Source organism: Maylandia zebra, linkage group LG7 (assembly GCF_041146795.1).
Source record: "Maylandia zebra isolate NMK-2024a linkage group LG7, Mzebra_GT3a, whole genome shotgun sequence".
NCBI lineage: Eukaryota > Metazoa > Chordata > Actinopteri > Cichliformes > Cichlidae > Maylandia > Maylandia zebra.
Genome location: NC_135173.1, coordinates 57,346,571 through 57,369,308, shown reverse-complemented (window position 1 = coordinate 57,369,308; position 22,738 = coordinate 57,346,571). Strand labels below are relative to the sequence as shown.

Below are 22,738 nucleotides of genomic sequence, written 5' to 3'. Positions count from 1 at the left end.
TAATTGTGTGTAATTTTACGCTAGACACTGCACTTCTTCTGATTCATCTGCAACACTGTGGAAACAAAGGGCAGCCTCTGGAGATGAAAAATTAAGCCTTACTGCAGTTCGTCTAGGTACCAGTTGAGGCTGGGTGCAAATGAGATTCAGTCCCCTCTAAACTTTCATGTTGAAATGTCTATCATTACAGGATTTAAAAAGCATTTTTATGACATGACATCAAACAAAATCTTAGCCTCTAAGGATAGTTTCCTTTATAACAACTCCAGGGCCAACACGTTGGATCAACTTTTTTATAACTCATCCACCTGGATAATTGAGTTATGGGCATTACCATATTGATTGACAGATGTTCCAATCCTAGTCATCATCTCTGAGGTCTCATCCACTACCAGGGGCAGATCTAAAGAAATTTTCTTAGGGTGGCATGGAAATCAAGTGGGGTGGCATAATTACACAAATGCAGGAGTTACATTCCGCATGGTTAAAGTACATCAAATGCAGTAAGTATAGACATGTTTAATATAAATATATTTTGTAACTGTAATATTTTCTTTAACCCACATAATTAAACATTTCAGTTACATAAAACATGCAAATTTTGATTTTATGTACTATATAGTCTATATAATAAATAAGTATGTAGTCCAGTAATTCTTAAAAATGTAGTAATCATATAACTCTTAGTACCATTAATGTTATTATTATTATTGCTGTTGTAGTTATCATTTGATCATTATTTACATTTCCAAAACACCATGTGCCAAACGATTCTTAGAATTACAATTTAAAAAAAAGTTCTGAAAATGGCCATAAGGCTCTTGTTCTTTCCTGGTTGGCACATCTCTGCAACATTGTTTGGAAGTCTGGTGGTGGAACACGGCACCAGCACTTTATCCTCTGAAGAACAGTGTCGACAAGTTTGCCCAATTGGTCAATATGTGTGTGTGTTTTCGGACTTTGAGGCCGCATTTAACTGCATCTCTTAGGGCTGTTTTGTAGCATGAGGCATCATGTCTGTTGTTACAAACTGGGCATTAGTAGAGTTGCAGTGACAGCTTCAGGTTCACATTGTTGGAATGATTCTGTTGATGGTTTTTGAACAGAACTTTTACGTACATACATTGGTGTAAAAAAGTGTTTCAGATCACTGAACAAATTTAAATATTAGACAATGATAACACAACTAAACACAAAATGCAGTTTCTAAATCAAAGTGTTTATTATTTATGTCAAGGTGCGTGGTGAGAACAGGACCCAAATGCAGGACTTTCCAATCAAAGACAGTGCGTTTGATTTACAGTGAGACATGTAAACAATCGTGAAACAGCTTTCAAAGAAGTGGTTTCCGTGAACGTGCTCCCAACTCCCGCTCCGTGCTCCGTGGTGTGACAGGCAAACAACTCCAACACTTGATATTTACAAATGCTCCAATCCCATGACACACTCCTCTCCAAGTTCCTAACAAGACAAGGTGTAGAGATCAGTTTGGTGAACTCACAAAAACACACAGACTATTTCCACTCAGAACTGGGACTTCACTAACTCAGTAACTGAACGATCCAGCGTTGACTCAAGCTCAGTCAAACAGTTTAGTAACCACTTTGCGAAAGTGATCAGCAGCACCTGGAATCTAGATGGAAGACAGGTGTGGCTGGCTTCAGCGTGGGAAAGACCTTCTGGCCTGATGACGCCTATAAACTGGCACACTGGAAAACACACATAGACATAAAGGAGGAGCCAAAAAAAAAAAAAAACACAAAGAAAAACACACACACAAGCAGCAGATCGACTGGCGGAGACGATCACAATTTAGGAGGGAAAATCTAAACCTACATCGTATATAGTGAAAATAAAAATGAATATTTAGGGAAAGAGATTGAGAGATATGTCACTGTAAGACACTATATAAAAGTTACTAGACCAGTTCTAGGTTGCAGGAGTGGTGGAGCACAGCACAGTGAAGAGACCAGAACTGGAAACCTTTAAATGAAAAGCTGGCATAAAACAAAAAACATATAAACTAAACAAAATCAGTGGGAGCTAAGTAGGTCACACTTAACTTTTCATAGTTCAAGATAGTTTTATAACTAAAACTATCAAACCCAACCTTGTTCCAGATTTTGCTGTCAAAAAATATTTGGCATGATGTCTTCATTCAGACTGAATTCATGTATTATTTTCTCCCTGTCTATTAGTGCCATCACATTGGATGAACTGGTGCGACTGATCCCAAAACTCAAACAAGTACGAGAGGGACTAAAGCTCTGTGATTTAGATGATGTGTGGGCACACCCTCATCAGAGGTAGCTCTTAGATTTAAAGCATTTAAAACAAAAGGCAGAAAAGCAACAATAAAAGTTAAAACCTCAAGATGTTTTCCAACATTTTCGGACATCATTTTAGAGACAACCTTAAACATTACATAATACTTACCACTTTGTTAATTCTTGTTGATGGCTAACATGCAGCAGAGGATAATTTACACTTGGCACTGTCTTTATGGATCCTTAGTCCATTTTGCACCAATTTACAGTTGGCTCTACAATAGATGTGCCTGGTTCAACTTCCAGTCACAGCCGCGACAAATGTCCAACGCAGTTCATAGAAGCAGTGCCAAAGTCTTAAAACTATTAAAGTCTTGAGAAAATAGGTTCTCCAGAAAAGGCTTCACAGTCTGAAGTGTTTCTTTGGTAGAGTGGGGCTTCTGCTGCTGCTCTCTTCCTCTGCAGCCTCTCTCTTCACACCCTGTACAAACATCTTTAGAAACTGACAGAGCTCCGACATGATACCTCTGCCCTCTGAGCTGTCCGTGACTCTCCAGCGGTTTGTCATTTCACTTCTCTCTTCTGTGCGATAAATATATATATCTTTTGCTGCTTTTTATTAACCAATCTTTCTTCACACAGTAAATTAAATAATTTGTGCATTACAGCTAAACTAAGCTTATTTTAACTGAGAATCAATTGCTAATGGGACCACAGAAGAAATATTTGCAGGAGGATGTTGGGCATATGTCATGACCCAAAATTCAAAAGATTAAATAAGCTGATCAGGGCTTAACAGAAATTTTGTGCAAAAAAAATTGTGCAAAAAGTATTAAATCACCCTTCATTTCTTTATGTTTTGCTTCCAATGAGATAGACTGTTTTGACCTTTTTAAAATTGTCTAAAGTAATCTGCTCCTGTGACAGATTGGCGACCTGCCCTCCCATACTGTGATAGCTGGGATAGATGCTGAATTGAATACATACTTTTCAACAACTGTGAAATTGCTTTGTTGTTATTTTGGTTGGTACTCCTCAGTTAATATCACTCCCTCTCTCTATCTAAAAGCTGTTTTACTCATTAAGCACTGAGCTCATGTCAGCTTTATTAAGCCTTGCCCTCTGAGGTAAATGAGATTAGCCTAAAAAAGTCTATTTATAGCCTATACAATAATATTTAAGTCTTAAAGATCTCAAGAGGTTATGCCAATCATGCATTATACAACAAAAGGGGTTTGAGAGTTGATTCTGAGAGGCACATTTAACTCCAACAATAACATTTCTTTAACTGGTCACATTAAAATTGAAAAAGACACATTTTCTCTAATTACTATAAATGGAATCCATCTGTGCATGTTTCCAGCTGTGTGTTATGAGCATAAATCATGAAAACATGGACAAACTCTCTCTCACACACTGCAACAGATTACACCACATAACCAACCGTTTTTAACAGTGCCACTTACAGCGATAACAAAAACTATTCAGCTTTATTAACTTTGATACTTTATCCATCAGTTGTCAGCCGACACATTCTCACATTCGGCTTGTTTCTTACGTTTCTTGTATTTTTGCACACCACTGTTGCTTGTGAAGCTTGCACAAAAGAATCTCACTTACGTGTGCTGTACCAGTGTACCAGTAATGTGACGTGACAATAAAAGTGATTTGATTTGACTTTAATAACTTAAATACTTCACTCATTCTTTGCAAACTAACACTTTGATGAACACTTGAAAATGTTTATTTTTTTTGCTCATCTGCTGACATTCAAGCTCCAGTTAGTTGCCGCTCCGCAACTTTTACTCTTCATCCATTATGTTTTCATAATTGACGGTTTAATGGCTTTTATGACTAAGGTACAACTTAATTTGCATTGCAGTTCCATTCATGTCACAATTAATCTGGTTCAGTTTAGAACAGTCTTGTCCACAACACCAACCCTGGAGTTATCAGCAGCAAATTTGATGCTTCAACTAGAGTATGGAGCTGGCATTGATGTTCATGCTTGATTACATAATTTCAACACATTTGGTAAACAGTGCAGTTATGTATACTAATTAAATATATGTGAAAAAATAGCAGTAAACTCTGGAGCAGAGAGTCTAGACAAAAAACTGCAGGTTCTCTAATGACTCCAAAATTGTCTCTTGCCACATCTTAGCCCAGCAACAGATTAGCAACCTATCCAGAGTGTTGATGAGGTGATGAGAGCTCACAAGCCCAGAATCCCAGTTGGTCACAACCAATAGCAAAGACCAGGAAGCTGAGAACAACAGCGTACTGTGTGAGAAACATGCAGGAAAGTCTGCACCAGCGTCCATAGCCCCCACGTTGATCCAGAAAAAGTCAAGCAGCATGTATGTATGGAAGAATCCTAGATGAATGCAGCATGAAGTCAATTTGAAGTAACTGAACATGTTTCTGCAGATTCACCTGTATTAGTGTTGCTTAGCATAAATTTGCAACAGTTTGTGTCATCCTCAAGGCTAAAACCTTTATGGTTCCAGCATGTGATGTCCATGTGATATTTTAAATTTCCAGCTGACAATTAAGTAACCATTTATGCAGGCACTGCACTATTCTTGTGAACAAGTGTCAGCACCAAGACAAAACCTCTACATCAACATTAGTATACAATTAAACGTCCAAACAGGAAACAAAACAAACTTTAACTTTTAAAGCAGCTTCCCCTTTTTGCTTCTTACTTGGCCAACTCAAGTTTCACACTTTTCAGTGCTTAAATTTCACCAAGCATATCAATTTGGACTATCAGTATAATTTTAGATTAATATTTCTCGCTTAAAAAAAAAAAAAAAAAAAAGAGACAATGACTTAATGAGGCATTTATCAGCCATTTATTGTTAATTAAGGAAGTTAACATGGTTAACTGCATTGAAAGTCATACAATAAACCTTTAAGCGTTGTGAGAGGTTCCTCCCCATGCCAGAGGAGGAAAGCTGCAGGAATATACATACAGTATATTTTATTGGCAAGTAGATATGTTTAAGTACATTCTCCTCTACCTGGAACTCATGTACAATTTAAAAAATAGATTTTGTTTGCATTGCGATCACCTTTTTTTTGTTTTTTTTGTTCAGGATGTTAAGGATGAAAGTATTCACATTTAAGTGTTATGGGTTCTTGAACGGCGGTGGAACTAAAGAGCACTGTTAAGTTGGTTTGTTTCTTTTTAATAGCTATCACATACACATAGACTCGCCTTCTATGCGTATGCCTATGTATCTAAATTGCTTACATGATAAATGGAAAGCAGTTTTATCATCTCAGGGAGAAAAAACAAAAACAAAAAAAACAAAGCCAAGAATGTAACTTAGAACACGTATGGCCGTCAGCAGCCACAATGTCACAGCGCACACGCGCACACACACACACACACCACAAAAACACTGTAAGCACACATTCCACAAAACATTAGGCAGGTACAAAGTCAACCATTCAACGATAAAAACTGCATACAGTACACCACACTACAGAAGATCTCAGTCAGATGATGGCGTTTACACGGGAGATGTTCCAAAGAACACTTGCTGTGGAGCAGCCACATATTTGCAGAGTCCTCCAATGAGAGGAAGCAGCTCCCGGAAACACTGATGTCATGATTTTTTTTTTTTTTTTTTTTTTTTAAATCACAGAAAGAAGCTGTTCAGTCCAAAATCAGTGGTTACGGAGAACTATTCACAAGGCAAGCTGCTTCTTCCTTTTTCTCAAAAGGAGAGATTCTGAGTCAGCACTGTTACAGCAAGTTCAATCGCAAAACTGCAGTTTCTCAAGGCGTAGTGATGGTAAGCAAATGTGCAGAAACTGACAATGCTTGACAAAATACTGAGGCCACATGTTTGAAAAAAAGTGACTATCCTAATATTGAAGCTGATCGTGAAGATAAAGAAACAGTGACATTTAAGAAAATACATTTTCAATTCTTACTGTTAGCTGATAAGATTCTACTCTCATATCTGCACTTTGAATATAAAGCTGGCTTAGCATAAGGCTAGTCTGTATAAGCACAGTCAAGAATCGCTTCCACCATACGCTTCCTCAAGGTGATGTTAGTCATCCTTCGAGCACTGCACTATAGATGGCAATTTCAATCAGTCAGTCCACTGCCTTAGTCCAGACTTAAATCATCTCAGTAACTAACAGATGAACAGCCATTAAATTTGGTGCTAATCTTGAATGCAAGGTACATTCAAGTTTCCCTGAGGATACTCATGTAGTGCCATTATGAGATCAAATTGGTGAATATCTACAAAAGTGATGACATCTTTAAAAACCCTTTTTTTATTTTGCATGCGATGCCAAATGGTAAATATTAGTAAGTTACATGATAACAATACAATTTTCATATACCCGGCTGGGCCTAAGGAGGACCTGATAGCTGCTCCATGCAGACTCTACAATAAACATCACAAGTTACGTAAAAGTGAACAAACCAAAAAGAATACGGGTCAATTTGAACCAGGTGTCTATTACTATTATCTGAGAATAAAGAGCACCCAGACATTAGCAGATATAGAAAAAGTAACACAAGTACTTTTCATAAGTCCAATGTGTAACTTAAAATCAGCATGGTTTTATGGATTTGATAGAACGAAAGTACGTTTCTTTACAGATAATTTAGAATAGTGATGTCATTAAACATGTATACAAATACTATTAATCCGAATATTTGTTTTATTGATTTACCTTTAAGTAGATTTAATATAGCCGTTCCCTCGTTTTCAGTCTCTAAGCAAAACTAAGCTAAACAAATAGCTACTAGCTATAGCATCATAGTTTACAGATGTGAGAGTGGGATCCATCGTATTATCTGGAGTAAATGATTGTTTTTCTCCAAAATGTCAAAGTATTCCAATAAAACTGTTCACTTTGATTGACACACAAAAGAAAGACCAGAAAATACTCTCCTATAAAATGTGTGAATGTTTGTTTGTGTGTATAAGCTCCTGAATCCAACTGACCACAACCATAACAATTTATCTACTACCAAAACTGATGTGTGATTACTTCCTAGAACAAACTTTTAAACTTAAGTACATGTGGTGTTCAAAATAGGCAATGGTATATAAAGGCATTTATCCTTAACAAGAAAAGAATAATAAAAAAAAGGGAAAATGCACTTACAAAAAAAAGGGGGGGGGAAAAAAAAAAAAAAAAAAAAAAAGAGACATCTTTTTGGCAGCCATCAGCATATGGCAATGCCTGCAAATGACATACAGAGACTCCCCTGAAGTCCTAATATGTCAACATCCTGACTTTGCAACATAAGTGCATAGCTTCAAGAAACTCCTCCCAAAAATCCAGATTCATAAATCCACCAGATGAATCAAGGCTTAACTGAAACTAATGCTGCCAATTCAAAGTGCAGCATTAAGGACATTCGGCTTGAGCTCTGGAATGATTAACCAACACTGTTAATCCTAATGAAAGCGTACTAAACTCGTGAACTAGGAGACAAAGAAGTTAATTACACTCCCAAGAACCTGAATTTTTGTTTCTCTTTGAGGTGTTTTTGCCACAGAAAAATTAATTTGTGTAGTTACAAATCAACAGTAAAAACCACTGGAAGTTTTTCCCCCACTTTTGTTGAGCCCAAAGACTGTATAACTAGGTGCAAAATGTGAATAAAATTATGTGTGGGTTTGGCACAGGCCTTTTTCAGTAAACTCTTCACTTCCATCTACAAACGATCAATTTCACTTTCCTTTGGTTAATTTAAAAAAAAAAAAAAAAATTTACACAGAAGAATGAGAGATGAGCAAAGATTAGTTAGGTTCTTTTCCCTCTGAGGAGGGTGCTCGCTGTTGGCAGCCCTTTTTGCAGTGAGATTTACAAAGCCTAAACCCAAACTGTGGTTTAGTAGTAGATTTAGCATGTTAGGCTTCTCAAAGGCTCTTCTGACGATCACAGTGGTTTAGAATTCAACTAGAGGGAAATTGTTCACTTAAGAATAAGCAAGAACAGGAGGGGAACCCCAGTTTCTGGTCTCCCTCGTATCTTGTGTGTGTGTGTGTGTGTGTGTGTGTGTGTGTGTGTGTGTGTGTTCTTGTTTTCTTTCCCCCATTGTTCCATATCATTATGGTCAAGTCTCAGGCTTCAAGGTGTGGCTGGCGAAAAAACTGTCAGGTATCAAGATCCTAAAAAGAAAAAAAACAAACAAACTTGATTTAATTTGATTGTCTGGATGCAATACTGGTCTGTGTTAGATAGGGGTGGGGTGGAGGGTGGGGGGTGGGGGGGGTGCAAGATGTTATTTATGCACTGAGGATTATTTACATGCATTGTGACAAACTGGCAATTTTCAGTTGTAGCATTTTCATATCAGCACAATCCTGAGGTGAAACATTGGATGGCACTGCTTAAACATTGCTTCTTTTCTCTAGTCAGATATATCAGTCAGTTAAGCTAATTATTTGCATTTTAACTCTTAAATGACTGAAAGGGAACACTTAAACATTGAAAATGTACAACTTGTTATTGTTTCATAGGAAACGTGTAGGATCATTTATGCTTCAAGGAAATATTTATGTTTTGAACATTACATACTTTAATTCTATTGCAATTTTCCACTAATCACTGCATTGTAATCCCACTGACAAAAGTCACTTGAATGAATGATGAAAAAATTTCTCCTACTGAAAACACTCCTTCCAGGTAAAGTGAATGAATTTTCTTACCTGGAATATTAAACCTGCATCAAGATTAAATTGTAATGTCGTAGTTTTGATGCAGTAGTGATTGGTTAACAGACTAGAACACGATTCAGAGATATCCTGAATTACATGTGGTTTAACAACTGAAAAAACAGAGCAGCAGGGGACACCATGAACAAACCTACAGTTTTCAACAACATTTTGACAAAGCCTATAGCTCAGTTATCCAAAAGCCTTTATCTCTAGGACTGATCTCTGTGAGGACGAACAAGTTGTTAAGTTTTCAGAGGAAGGTGCAGGTTTCTAAAAATGGAATAAAGATCTTGTGGAATGTCTTTGTGCTTAAAATGATTTAAAAACATAGTTAAGAGCATTAGAACAATTAGGTACAGATAACAGAAACAGTGTAGGTATGAGAAAGATAAATGACCCCACTTAATAACTTGATTGCTTGACATTTAATGTACTAACAGTAGGTATGAAAAAATGCAGGAAAGAAAAGAGGACTGGCACTTTTCATCTTCCAAATAAGGAAACAGATTACAAGTCTTTAGCAGAAATGGTCAGAGATGTTACATGGATATTTGAGGTGTGCTTACTTAATCACAATGTCAGCTCATGCATTAAGTGACAATAATAATAATAATAATAATAATAATAATAATAATAATAATAATAATAATAATAATTTAAAAAATGTTTTCCATTATTATAATTTAAATTTCCCTTCAGTAAATTTAACCTTCTTCTCAGCTATATATAAACTACAAAAGATTAGAACACAATATTTAATTTTTTTTAGGTAATCTAAAAAGGTAAAAGTTAATCAAAGCTAGTTTTGTTGTTTTCTCCTTAATTAACAATAACTCTGTATTTAATGCTATAAAGACTGACCTTTATTGTTTTAACTACTGTAGGCAACTGTCTTTTTCTAATTCCTTCTCTTTGACAAGCAGAACTGGTTGTATTTTTGTTTTTTAGATCAGCTTCCTCTCATTTAAAGCTATGACAGTTCTCTCCGTATGTTCTTCATGGATTTACCTGGAGCTGATAGAGCACTGGTATCAAAAGGTGAATCTCATCTGAAGCTCTTCTGTTGCTGCATCAGCCCCACATTTTCATACACCCTGGAGCTGTCCTCCCTCATCCTGACAACAAATACAAATCAACAAGAAACTGTCAATGCTTTCTTTACAAGGGTTTAAATGCCACAGGTCATTTAAGAGGCACTTACTCTGTGCAGGTGGGAGTAGGAATAGGAGTGCAAGGAGGCAGAGGGCTCTGCTCTCCTCCAGTCAGGTCAGACAAAGAGTACTTAATGTTTGTGTACTCACGTCCCTTAATCTTACTTTTCTGTGGAGGAGAAAGCAGATGAATGGTATAAGTGTGAGTAGAAGTGAGGTGAAAAATAAAAAACAAAGTGCTGCGTACCTGCTCTTCTTCTATGCGCCTCTGCAATGTTTCTATGTAGTGCTGTACAGCCATGTAGATGAATCTGTATTGTGCCTCAGTCTGCACCATCCCAGAACGCTGAGAACGAACCATCTGTATGGTCTTCGGCACATCAATGTCACAGTCCACTCCTGCACCAGGAAAAATAAATAAATAATTTAACAAATTTAATGCATTTTGCATAGTCAAAAATAGACTCCAGACTGCAGTCCAGATCTTGTCCCAAACACCATTCTTTATAGAGTTTATAAGTCAGGGAAACCAAATATGCACATTTTTGTTGATGACAATGTAATAGCGTAATCTTCAAACAGCTGGTCACTTTTTCAAGAGAACCTGGAAAAGCGCTTCGACGTATTTGAAAATATGAGACATAACAGTCCCCTTATCTCTCAAGGTATCAGCTGACCAGGCACTCATGACATCCAGGCATGAGTGCAGAAACATTTGGACTACATTCTCCAGAAATGATCAAATTATATATATTTTTAATGAAACAACTCGGCAAGCAAAAGGGGAGATACAAGTACTCTGTGGGATTGCATCAGGAAGGTTCATCTCGCATAAAACTCTGCTAATATCAAATATGAGGAGCTACCTGCTGTAGCAACCCTTTGTGACAAGGGAGCAACAAAGCTTAGATTATTTATTCTAAACATCAGTTGTCTCTTATAAGTTTTTGAAGTCTAGTAGAATTTTAAAAACAAAACAAAAAACATGTAATCTGTGTGTGTTTTTTCTTGGATAAGCAGAGAGTTATGTAGACGTGTATAAGACATCATCCTCACACGTCTAGACTGCTGAGTGTTCGTTTCAAGTACTGGCAAGAAACTGGCAAGTATGCAAGCACAAACTGTGTAGTTGCTATTAAGAAGCAACCAATGAAAGAACTGGCCCTAGGCCAAAGTAAGTTTTGACTAGATCAGTGTTAGCCCTAGCCCCTGACTGTGACAGAGGTTAAGGTTGACAGATAAAATAAATTCATGATACAGTGCAGGACAGGTACCATTAAATTAAATACAAAGTTATTTAATTATTTCACCAAATATATATCTGTCCTCACAATCACACTTAAAATGCTCAGACTCAGAGCAGACATTAATATGTATGCAGCCTGAAACAAAAATCAATTTTGGGAAAAAAAAAAAAAAAAAAAAAAAAAGAAAAAGAAAGAAAAAGAAATGCATTTACAGACTAAGAAAATATGCAGAAGAAAATATGGAGAATTGTGAGCTTGGTGCTACAGTGGCCACAGAGTGCATGTGTACTCACCTTTTTCTCTGATCACATCTATTAGGATGTCAATCACTATAAAGGTTCCTGTCCGCCCAATCCCTGCACTGAAAAACAAGACTTTGAATAACCATATCTCTTTCATTATCAATGATAAAGTGTTCTGACTGTGGAATTTGAGGTACCTGCAATGTACCGTTATTGGCCCAGCATCCAATATGCTCTCCTGTTTAAGGTTGACCTCTTCTAAGAAGTCAAGTACACCACCTGGGTCAGTGGGGACTCCATGATCTGGCCAGGCCCTAAAGTGGTACTGCCAAACTGTACGTTCTGTGTTGCCCTGAAAAACAACAACAAAAAACAGAGTCCATAATCAAAGGGGTTCATGGGATTTGAACAGGTTTTAAATCTGTCATCTTTAGTAATTTTTGGCATTTATTGCAGTGAACTTCAATGATGGATAACAACTTTTTTTTTTTTTTTTTTTTCAAAGAATCATCATGTTAGATTTGCACAGTATATTTTCATACAAACAAACAACTTACCTGTCCAACTTTGGAAAGTTTCAGTTCTCTTAAGATGTAGTCATGTGCAGACGTCTCTCTGACATTGCGAACACGCATAGCCCCATACTCCTTCAGCGCTGACACGTCTGGCCAGTATTTCACACACTTACTCTGTTGAAACACAATCACATAGTTACACATTACATATTCATCAGTAGTAATAGTAGAACATTTGAAGTTCCTGTGAATGTCGATATTTTCTGTAAATATGTTAAACACATTTTAATTTTTTTAAAGGAAACATACATGCATACATACATACATACATGGAAATTTCACATACTAGAAGTTACTGCTAATATTAGCTAAGATAGCTAGTTATCAGGAAGTTGACTATTTTTGTTTTTTTACTTTTTCCACACTATATCCTTTACTTTGAACTTTTGTATAAAATTTTGAAGTTTTGTAGTTTTTCTTTTTGTATTTGTACATTTTTCTTATTGTGGTTCTAATTGTATTATACTCAACTTTTTGCATGGCATTCTATTCTGTTGTTCCCTTTGGTGCATCTTTATTTAATTTTGTTTACTGTGCTCTACATTCTAATTTTATATTTAACTTATTGAGTCGTTTTACTGTCAAGATATTTTCTCATGGGTTGTGTATGACATTTTGGCTGCTGTAAAAGGATTTTCCAACTTTTGGGATGGCATCTATCTTGTTTTATCTTAAACACGTCAATTTAGGAGCGTTGATAGTGTCTCACAGAAGTTCTTTACCTTTGTTTTTTTTTGGGGGGGGGGGGTTGTTTGTTTTTTTTTTAAAGACACTGGGAACTTTTAAGTATATTTTCTAAACATGCAGGGTTAAAGTTGTGATCAGTGCATTTCAGCTTGAACCATGATAAACCTGTCATGCAGTTTTGGTGCTTTAACTTTAAAGGTAGTTTCAAACTGTTAACAAATTAATAAACATTACTAATTAACTTATTTTTATTTAATAAAATACTAACTCAAGCTTAATGACCTAACAGTTTAGAATTTGTTAACAATGGTGTTTATCCCTGACAATCAACCATATTGTCTGCTTAGATTAATTATTTTAAGAATTTGAGCAGCACACAAAAACGGCACATCTTGAAATAGTATCTTAACCTTTAAGGTAGAATTGCAGTTCCGTGATCAGTCGCTTTGCTTACCTTCCCTCTTTCTACCTCTTTGGTGGTCATGACGATGACTCGAGAGTCCTCCTGAAAAACCATCCTCCAGAAGTCACTGATGGTGTTATGTAGACAGCCCTGAGTGGCAATGTAGCTCTTCTTCACCTTGGTGCCTTGATTACACTTTGAGTCCAAATCCGGCTGCATAAACACACATAAGCATGACACAGTCAGCAACTGAGAAATACAGCAAACAAGAACACAAACTGACTGATCACACAGGCTGATGAATAGCGGCGTGAGTGAAAGTTGACATATGAAGCCATCTACATACTATCACATACATATGCAGTGTGTGCAATGTGTGTCCCAAAGATGACATGAGTTTACCATGACAGTGGATACTACCATGATGATATTGGCGTTGATATAGTCAGAGCCTGGCTCATCTGGGTCCCCGTCTTTCAGCACCACGCGTGTGTGGTCGACTGGAAATGGAAATAAAATCAGTAGTTAGTTGCCTCAAAAATCCCTTCAGGAGGTCCTTGAGCAGTTAAACTGGAGGGTTTTTATAGACAAAAATGAGTGATTTTCTTACAAGGCAGAATGTTCTTGTATCGGTTCTTGTTTTTGTTCTCTGGTCTCTGGCCCTCTTTGCGACTGTAGAGCAACTTGCACTCTTGTTGCTGTAAGGTCTGAATAGGAAAAAAAGAGGAGAGTCACATTTTAAAATGCCATTTCCAACCAAGATTTCTAAAATTTTTAATCACACTTTATCCAGAGATGGTTTTCTGGGGGAAATAACCCAGTAAATGAGCAGTTTCTGAAATACTCTGACATCAACAATCATGCCACATTATGTTAGGTGTCAAGTTATTTGTTAGCCTTAGCAGGCAAGCTGAAGTTAGCCGACACTAGGCATATTTGTTGAGTGAAGCCTTGCGAACACGAGATTTGGCCTTCAGGAGAAAATTATTGTCAACATTAACAGGAAATTCAATACATAGCAAGACTCAAACCCTTAACCTATCACTCTTCTGGTTAATGTTAGTGAATACAACTATCGCTGATGCAGACAAATCACAAGAAATCGTATATAAACAAATACTATCTTGAGTAGAAAAGGTCAGCTAATTCCAAAGTCTGCCATTTTCAAATTACTTTATTAGCTTACATTACTGTATGTTGCCAGTACAGGCATAAGGTTGCAACTAACTGCAATTTGCTTGCTAACATTATTCCTCCTGAAATCATGTACGGTACGTAGAAAAGCTAATTCGCTAGCTTGCTAAATTATTTCACTGGCTACTGTGATCCATGACACTAATTTACAGTTAATGTCCAACACTATTAATTTTAGTCAGCTGTCAATTTTATAATTAGGGCTACACGGTGATCCTTATCACAATTATTTGGTTAAATATTAAGATCACAATTACCTATGATTATTCATTGATTATAGTGACACCAAAAAAAATTTATCATGTAAACAGAACCCGGTTTTCACTAACTTCACCTAATTTATGGTTATAAATTTATCTTTGCAGACAAATAATGAAGTCTTTCACTTCATTCACTATAACTCCATGTCTATGCAAGTATGAGGCTTCACAATGGCATAAAAATGCTACAGAAGCTATGTCCATATTTTAAACTGTCTGCACATAAAATAGATATGCATGAAAGCATGAGCAACAGGAGGCAGTTCACTTCACATCCAGAATCAGAATCAGAAACTTTATTGTCATTGTCATGAGAACAACGAAATTAAGAATGGTCCCCGATCATTGCATCATCCCTAGCAATATCAAAATATAAATAAAACAATAAAATTCAATAAATAAAATAGATAGAATACTTAAAATACTAATAAGATATAACAGTAAAACATTCACATACATTCCCACACACATGCTTCAGACCGTGCATAGATTAACACAAGAGTGGCGTGATGGACATTTAATATGTAATAAAGTTATGACTATTTACTTTCATTTTTAAAGATGTCGATAATACAAAAGTACACGAATAATAAAAATTAACACAAACGTAGGACCACTCACCTCAAATTCTTCCCAGAATCCCTGTTTGACCTTGTCTGTTGCCTCCGCTAGTTTGCTAAGCTCCCTAACTCGACTCTCAATCTCTGCTGCGTTAATACGGGTAGTGTTCAGAGGCTGCAAAGACCAAGAGTCAGAAGAGAAACAAATCAGGAAATGTTTCCAATGTTTCTCTTCCTTTACAACTGAACAGATTCTGAGGCAGGTAATATAGGCACAAATGCTTGGGAACACATGGCTACAGGAGATGGGTCAAACCTGTTTAAGCTGAAGCACAGTGCCCAGAGTTTCAACCATAGGGTTCTTCTTGTAGTGCTCTACCAAGTCTGTGAGGGAGTCAAACTTCTCCCCTCCACCCACATCATACTTCAGGTCATGCTGAGCAAAAGGACACAGGTACATCAGCAATATAATTAAAAACAGACTAGCCTTATGTTACCAGAATCAAGATACAGATGTCTTTTGTATACAACCAATTCATATCTATGTATACAGTCCTCAAGACCTAGGTGAAATTTTACAAGGTATGTTAATTGACTGAATATCTTGTCTTAAAATACTGAGATGTTGTTGCTTTCAGTAATGTGCAAAAACTCTATATTATAGAAAATGAGTGACTGCAACACAACTTCTAGCTTATCCACCTTGGGTAGCAGCAGCTATACCACTGGGTATTATTAAAAAGTATTTTCTAAGAAAGCACTCTGCTTCTGAACTTGAAATTTTCATTACAAAAAAGAAAAAATCTAGGTAATCCATGTCATGATTTTGAAGAGGCAACTAAGTAATACTGAGTAATGCCACAACACCAGTCTGGCCTGTTAAGCAGCCAAAAGTTAAGAATAATTAAGGGCCAGGGCTAGCTGGTTAGCAAGGCTTTTAAAAAAAAAAAAAAAAAAAAAAAAAAAAAAAGTCAACTAATAAATCTGCTACCCTTGGAAAGATGGAAAAGGATAAACTAAATTTCTAAATATACTTGGGTGGCTGCTGGTATACCTGCATGCTACATGATGCACAGAATTCAGACAAACTAAGAGGCAGAGTTTAGGTGTGGAAAACACACGGAGTGTGTACAAAATCTGGATCTTACCTGGCAGCGGATCATGACATGAGTGACTTTAGGTTTACTGTCACTGCTGTCTGTTTTGTCATCTCCAGTACGGACCGATAGAACAAAATCTCCCGGATGGCTCTGGCTCTCCCTCACCAGGAAACTGCCATTCTTGCCTTTCTCAGTGAGCAACTTCTCAGCCTCCCTGCCCGACAGGTGTCCGTGGAACCATCTGCAATGGGAAAATATGAAGGTAGTAGAATATATCACGTAACAGAGATGTGCTCTCATATTATGTAAACTGCAAGATCTGCCTTAGTTAACTTGAAGCAAGCACAGCTTATCAAAGATAAAAGACATAACATTAAAATCTGAAGCTTATAGTTCTTACTTACTGTTTAAGTGTGAATTGAACTGGCAACTATAGTGTTATCAAATAGTTTAAAAAAAAAAACAAAAAAAAACAACACCTGTGTCCAAAATGGTCTTATGTAAATTTAATATACAAAATATACAAGGTGTTCAGAAATTATTGACAACTCATTTGGAGTTTGTTTTTTTTAGAACTTTTCTGCCACAAAAAATATTACATGAACATTAACACTTACCTCTCTGAGGTGGGATCTGCACAGTTGAGTGGATACTTCAGCTCAATAACATCACCGTTTTTCTCTTTCAGTTGTCCATGATGTTCCATGTAATACTGCACCAGCTCTGCAAGTGTGGCAAACTTCTCCCCGCCATAAAGGTCATAGTAATCTCCTGTGTTCTGGATCTTAATATGGGTGACTGCTCCATTTCGCCTTCAGAACAGCACAAACATTTATGTTACTATCACATGAAAGATCATCATCAGGTTACAAATGTAGGAACAACTGGCCTATGATCCATTTTTTACTCATATTTTGAGCTCAGATACAAGCTAAACAGCCAAAATATTATGTTACATATTATAAGTTATATTATAAGTCATAAAATTTGCAGAATTTTTCAGCGTGTTTTTCTCTAATTATTTTAGTTCTACCACCATGTTCTGTCCATTTTTGTACACACAAAACTGGTCTGTTTTTCACTCTTCACTGCCCTCTTCTGTCTTCAATTATATGACTGAATATTTTATTTTAAAAAATAGCTTTAATAATCAGTTTTGGGGAAAGGGTTAGGGAGGGTTAAAAAATAAAATAAAAATGAGCACCATTAGCTCCAGTTATGTGAAAAGAAAACATAACTGGAGCTAATGGTGAGTTATGCCACAACAAGCTGATGGAGGACTTCCATGACGCACTCAGCACCTTACTCATCACTCACTACTACTGCATTCAAATCATTACTAATTACTAAACTCTTAATCTTTCTCCCATATGTGTCTTTTGTTCCATTTCCCTCTGCACTCTTCTCTTTCCCCTCACTCACAAATGATCGTGGCAGGTGGATGTTTTCACCCTACAATATAAAATGCCATGAGGTAGGTGTTCTTGTGAATTGGCACTAGATAAATGAAATTGAATTCATTTAATTTAATTTGAATTAATTTAATTTTAAAAAATGTATAAACAGAAGATGATTACTTTGCAAAAAGTTGCAGACAGGATATAAACTGCCTCTTAGCTCTTGAATCACAGAAGTTACATTAAGCTGTAACTTGATAACAAACAGGATGAACCTACAAATGACAGTGTTGTGAGTGTCAGCTTTAAGAGGAGATGGCGTCATGAAAGTACAGAAAGCTATAGGCAATCAATCTGACCATGATTAATCCCCAAGATTAAGATGTTCACAGTATTTCTCACTTGTGAAAATTAGTTCTTTTGATCTGACAAAACAAGATTTTATGACATTTTTCAGATGAAGTAATTCATTGGATCTCAATCAATCAGGACATTAGGTGATAATGAAAACTACTCTATGGAGGTACTCTGTGCCTCCAGCTTTCGTCTTTCAAACAGAACACAAAATTTTATACTGTCACCAACTTTAGGAAACTGTTACAGGCACGACATTATATTAACTGAACTGAAACAACCCTTAGGTTTGTTTCTGTTCCAGCCCTTCTGATGCAGAGCGAGAAATGATACAAAATTAGCAAAGTGATAATCAGTTTAACACTGTGTAACATGTACCACTAACACCATAGGTATCATTTCTATTGGCATATGTTTTTTGGTGATACAAACCAGACTAACTGTTGAGTAATTATAGGTGACTGCCATCAACACAGAAAATAGAAAAAAGGAGAACTTGTGTCAGATATGCGGCTCAATAACTGTCAGTGACTTAGTTTAAAATAAATAAATAAATAAAAAAAATTTTTTTAAAAAGGACAAGACACGCTGATTTAAACTAGCGTCCTTGTGGAAATGTCAGTTTCCACACGAGAAGCATGATTTGTTTTGTTTCCATAGGAAGTAAATATGGTGCAAGATGAGAGACCGTAGAGATGAAATATGTGGCTGTTTCAAAAATAACACTGGCTACATCAGCCAAACTGACTTAATGATACTTTATCTTGAAATAGAATTTATGACTTGACAGGCCTCAAGAGAAAAATACAAAGCTGTTTGGGTTTTTTGCATCAGCAAACACTGGTCTTGCCTTCTTCAGATAATACTGGATTTCTCACTATCGTCCAAAATTGTAAAGGAAAGACAACAATTTAATAGTCCAATTATGCTGCAAGGGACAGAACATAAAGAACTAATACAGACATATTGTATCATGTTATTACTTAAACAATTCCCTCTTCACACACCAAGCAAAGCTATTACTCTTTTCCAGTCATGTTTGTGTCCACCTGTTAAATATAAGTCTAATATTTACTCTCAGGCTTGCTCTGCACCAGCTCCTAAGTGAACCATCTGGCCATTAAGCTGCTAGATGTAGATGTGCTAGTTTCCAACTTTGACTGCTTGTTAGTTTAGTGCTGGGTACCTAATGTGCTGCAGGGGTTTATCTGTGCTTGTTCACTCAAAACACCTGCCTGCTGCTCCTGGAAACGAATGTGATGTGGGCAGAGCGTGGAAAACAGACAATTATACTGAATAGACTAAAACATCCTACAGAACTGAGGGATAATTCTCTGTGGATTTATCAAAACCTAATTCAAGTTCCACAGTCTTTTGACTAACTGTTACTGCTGAAATACTGATTAGTCCAATAGATTAGTCAAACAGAACCACATTCGTGGTTCTATTTGAAAGCAAAGTAGGTAGGACAATTTTGCTGTGAAACTACACTGTCCTACAAAAAGTGTGTCTTAAATCTTGCTTTATGCAGATCATAAAACAGAAGAATCCAGTAAATTATTTCACTCTTGCAAAATTTTAGTTTAAAAAAAAAAAAGAGAATAAAGAGAAAGAGATAATAAAAAGAGATAATATATGTAAAGTGAAAATTAAACGATTTGTTGCTCATTCAATCCATTTATATTTTCTCTTCCAGTCGAAGGGATAATGCTGTATAACTCCTGTCTTTTGAAAGTCCTTCAGCATCTGTGACCAAGCCACAAAAAAAAAAATTAAAAAAAATATTAGGAAAAACCTAAAGGCTGGCAATACTGAAATGTCCAACCATTCAAAATTTACTTTGATCACCTTAACAGAGCTCATAGTCTTTCTCAAGTTGATTTGTAAAAATTATTTATAAAGTGCAAAAGCACATTTTATTAAAACAGCAGAACAATCACAGTTCATCCATTGCTTCCTGTATTGTAATGGTTTTTAAAACTCTTAATGCACACCACAGGGATAGCCAAAATATCAAAGCAAACCTCTGTAAAGTTGACTCTGACAGTCAACTTTGTATGTTCCTTGTTTCCTTACTTGTTTCACAAGCAAGAATGTTTTGTTTTATTTTTATTTTAATCTAACTTGTAAAAGGGTAATGCAAAACAATTCTTCTGTTATAAAGTCAAAGAAAGGCATCCAGATCATTAAAAGGGAGGGAAAAAAAACAAAAAAAACAAAACAAAACATTGGATCAGCAGACAGATTATTCAATGTCCAAATGTTTGCTCCAGTAACACTGTTTAGTTTTCACAATCCCACAGTACACTAGGGATGCACCTCTGGAGTATGGTGCTTTGTACAAACATGTGTAACGTCACTTACCGTACTGAGAGCGTGAAGTCTCCTGGATTGCTTTTACTGGGTCTGGCTAAAAAGCTCCCGTCCACTCCACGAGTCAGCAGGAGGTTTTCAGCCTCCACACCTGTGATGTTGGGGTGAAACCACCTAAAAGAGGACAAGTAAACTAACAATTTAGACTTACTGTTAAGTACATGCATTTCATTTTTACTCATTATATAGTGCATTGTGTGAACTTTTTGCCAAAAATCCATACATTGCACAACAACAACATGACATAACTCAGAGTGGATGGTCAATTATAGTACTAAGAGGTGTTCAAAATTATGAATTAACTGCTTAAAACTTGATTATTTGCAATTTTCAATCCACTATTCAGAGACAGTATTATCAAAGTTCTTCTAAAAGCATGTAGTTTCATCTCCACTCACTTATCTGGGCATTTTGAAGTATCAATCAAGTTTAATTTTAATGCTCACCTGGACATGAAAGTTAAATCTGATTAAAACAGCTTAAATGTGTCAATGACTTACACATTAATGAGGATTTCAAAAGGCCACTGGGGAAGTTATACTCCAATCACCATCCTTGCTGTTAAAAATTTCTTGCCTAGATTTCAATAAAGGATTCCTTTGAGAGTCTTGTCTCTCTCTTATAATGTTTCTGGTATTATTGCACAGGATGCTTGCTGACAATGAGACTCATTTGGAACCAAGGGTAAAAAAGAGCCACACTGTCTCTGTCTTTCTTCACTTCCTCTCTATCCAACTCTGTATATTCCAGTAAAGACATTCAGAGGCTGACTGCGCTCTTTCTACAAGTTGCCACCCTGCACTCCCCCGAAAAGACTGCCTGCCTGTTTCACTCATGCGTCCATTGTGGTCATCTCCTGCCTCTGCCTCCCTGTGAATATTATTTTCATCTTTTGCCTCTCGTCTGTACAAGAAGTCTGTGTTCTGTGCACCATCTATATGAAATATATTTATTCCACTCGCTAACGATGACTTTTTAACGCGTTACATTTATTACCTAAGGAATTTAATTTACTTAAAATGTTGAAACTGCTATGACTTCTTCCTACTCTGCACATATCTACAACGTCAAAGTACTTCATTTCCGTTATTCTGATGCACTCCTGCTGTTTTCCCGTTTTCTTGTTAAAATGACTCGTTAATTTTTGTACCAATATGGGGTGTCTTATGCTCAGTTATTTGTAAATACAGCTGGTTTGACTTGGACAGCAGCTCAAACCATAACAAATCAATCCAACAAGATGTATCTGTTAACAGCAGCTGTAGCAGAGTTGGTTAACTTGAACTTTATCTATTAGTAACTACAGTTTGTGGACAGCTTAGCTTTGTATGTTCTGTACAAATGTTACAGCGCTGTTTACTTAACAAGTTGAGACTGCCTTAAGTTGCCGGTGTAACGCTAAATGAAGCAGCCCTACACCACCTATTTCTGTCTATTTCCAGAAACGTCGGAACTCTCATTGACTGTCTACCGACATACCAAGATCCAAACAGCTGAGTTCACTTAAAGTTAGCAGACTCAGCTAGCATTATCAGCAGACATTGTTTTCCAGACAGCCCCCGCTTACCTCCGAGATGTCATTTTTTTTCGTTCCTCACTTCCTCGCTGGCAGTTAGCAGTAGCTTTAATTAGCTGGCTAACGTTTCCCACCGTTAAAGCTTCAGTTACAGTATAAAGTGCTTCATTGGTTCACATCCGGTCAAAACGGGCACCTTAAATGTAGTTAAGCATCGACACCAATTTTTTTTATAGCGCCCGTTACAAAAAAAATGTCTCTAGGCCTCGGCCCCGGAGACTTCACAGCAAGTCGATTATTGGACGTCACCAAACCTGCGACAAAACAGAGGGTGTAATGGATTTTTTCACCCTGGGCGTCCGTTTCTCGTGGTCGCTTTAACCCGCTTAAATAAAAGCTACAGATCTCAGTCCGTCCGGTAAACGGCGTCAGATAAATTAAAGAGCCAGATCACTTTCACTCAGCGCATGCTCTTTAAAGGTTTTTTTACGATACAGCGGCGAAAGCGGTAAACGACGAAGAACGTCTGCGAAGGCTTCTCGAACAGTTCGTTGACTGTCTGTACTCACGGCAAAGGGAGATAAATTACATTTCATATGTTATTTGTGACGTAATTAGATGCGCTACCATTTTAAAAATGATATTATTAAACTTTCGTAATGTTTTGTTGTGGCGTCTAGGGTTATTAGAAACGCGTAGAAATAA

General features: G+C 36.7%; 1 protein-coding gene across 3 annotated transcripts; it reads right to left on the bottom strand.

The window, feature by feature from the left end:
• Positions 1-1,198: 1,198 nt before the first annotated feature.
• ptpn11a (protein tyrosine phosphatase non-receptor type 11a) lies at positions 1,199-22,523 on the bottom strand. 3 transcript variants are annotated; one of them, XR_191597.5, is made up of 17 exons: positions 22,085-22,523; positions 20,509-20,631; positions 17,011-17,205; positions 16,442-16,634; positions 15,610-15,729; positions 15,355-15,468; positions 13,890-13,986; positions 13,682-13,779; positions 13,331-13,492; positions 12,172-12,303; positions 11,812-11,966; positions 11,666-11,733; positions 10,373-10,524; positions 10,176-10,294; positions 9,983-10,089; positions 1,547-1,709; positions 1,199-1,461 (listed from the first exon to the last, which is right to left on the bottom strand). XR_191597.5 is itself a non-coding variant. In XM_004566942.5 (16 exons), the coding sequence occupies exons 1-15, from the start codon at positions 22,096-22,098 to the stop codon at positions 10,020-10,022; spliced, it is 1,794 nt and encodes a 597-aa protein (XP_004566999.1). In that variant the 5' UTR covers positions 22,099-22,523; the 3' UTR covers positions 5,103-8,425; positions 9,983-10,019. The 3 variants fall into 3 exon arrangements, 2 of the variants coding, with proteins under 2 accessions (XP_004566999.1, XP_004566998.1); XM_004566942.5 differs by lacking the exons at positions 1,199-1,461; positions 1,547-1,709 and adding an exon at positions 5,103-8,425 and having other exon boundaries at positions 13,700-13,779; XM_004566941.6 differs by lacking the exons at positions 1,199-1,461; positions 1,547-1,709 and adding an exon at positions 5,103-8,425 and having other exon boundaries at positions 22,085-22,522.
• Between the last annotated feature and the right edge of the window lie 215 nt (positions 22,524-22,738).

Coding starts and splice junctions, on each gene's coding strand:
- ptpn11a (XM_004566941.6), bottom strand. Junction 15,469..15,609: donor CTGTGCTTCAGCTTAAACAG/GTTTGACCCATC, acceptor TGGTCTTTGCAG/CCTCTGAACACTACCCGTAT. Junction 13,987..15,354: donor GATTCTGGGAAGAATTTGAG/GTGAGTGGTCCT, acceptor TTTCCTATTCAG/ACCTTACAGCAACAAGAGTG.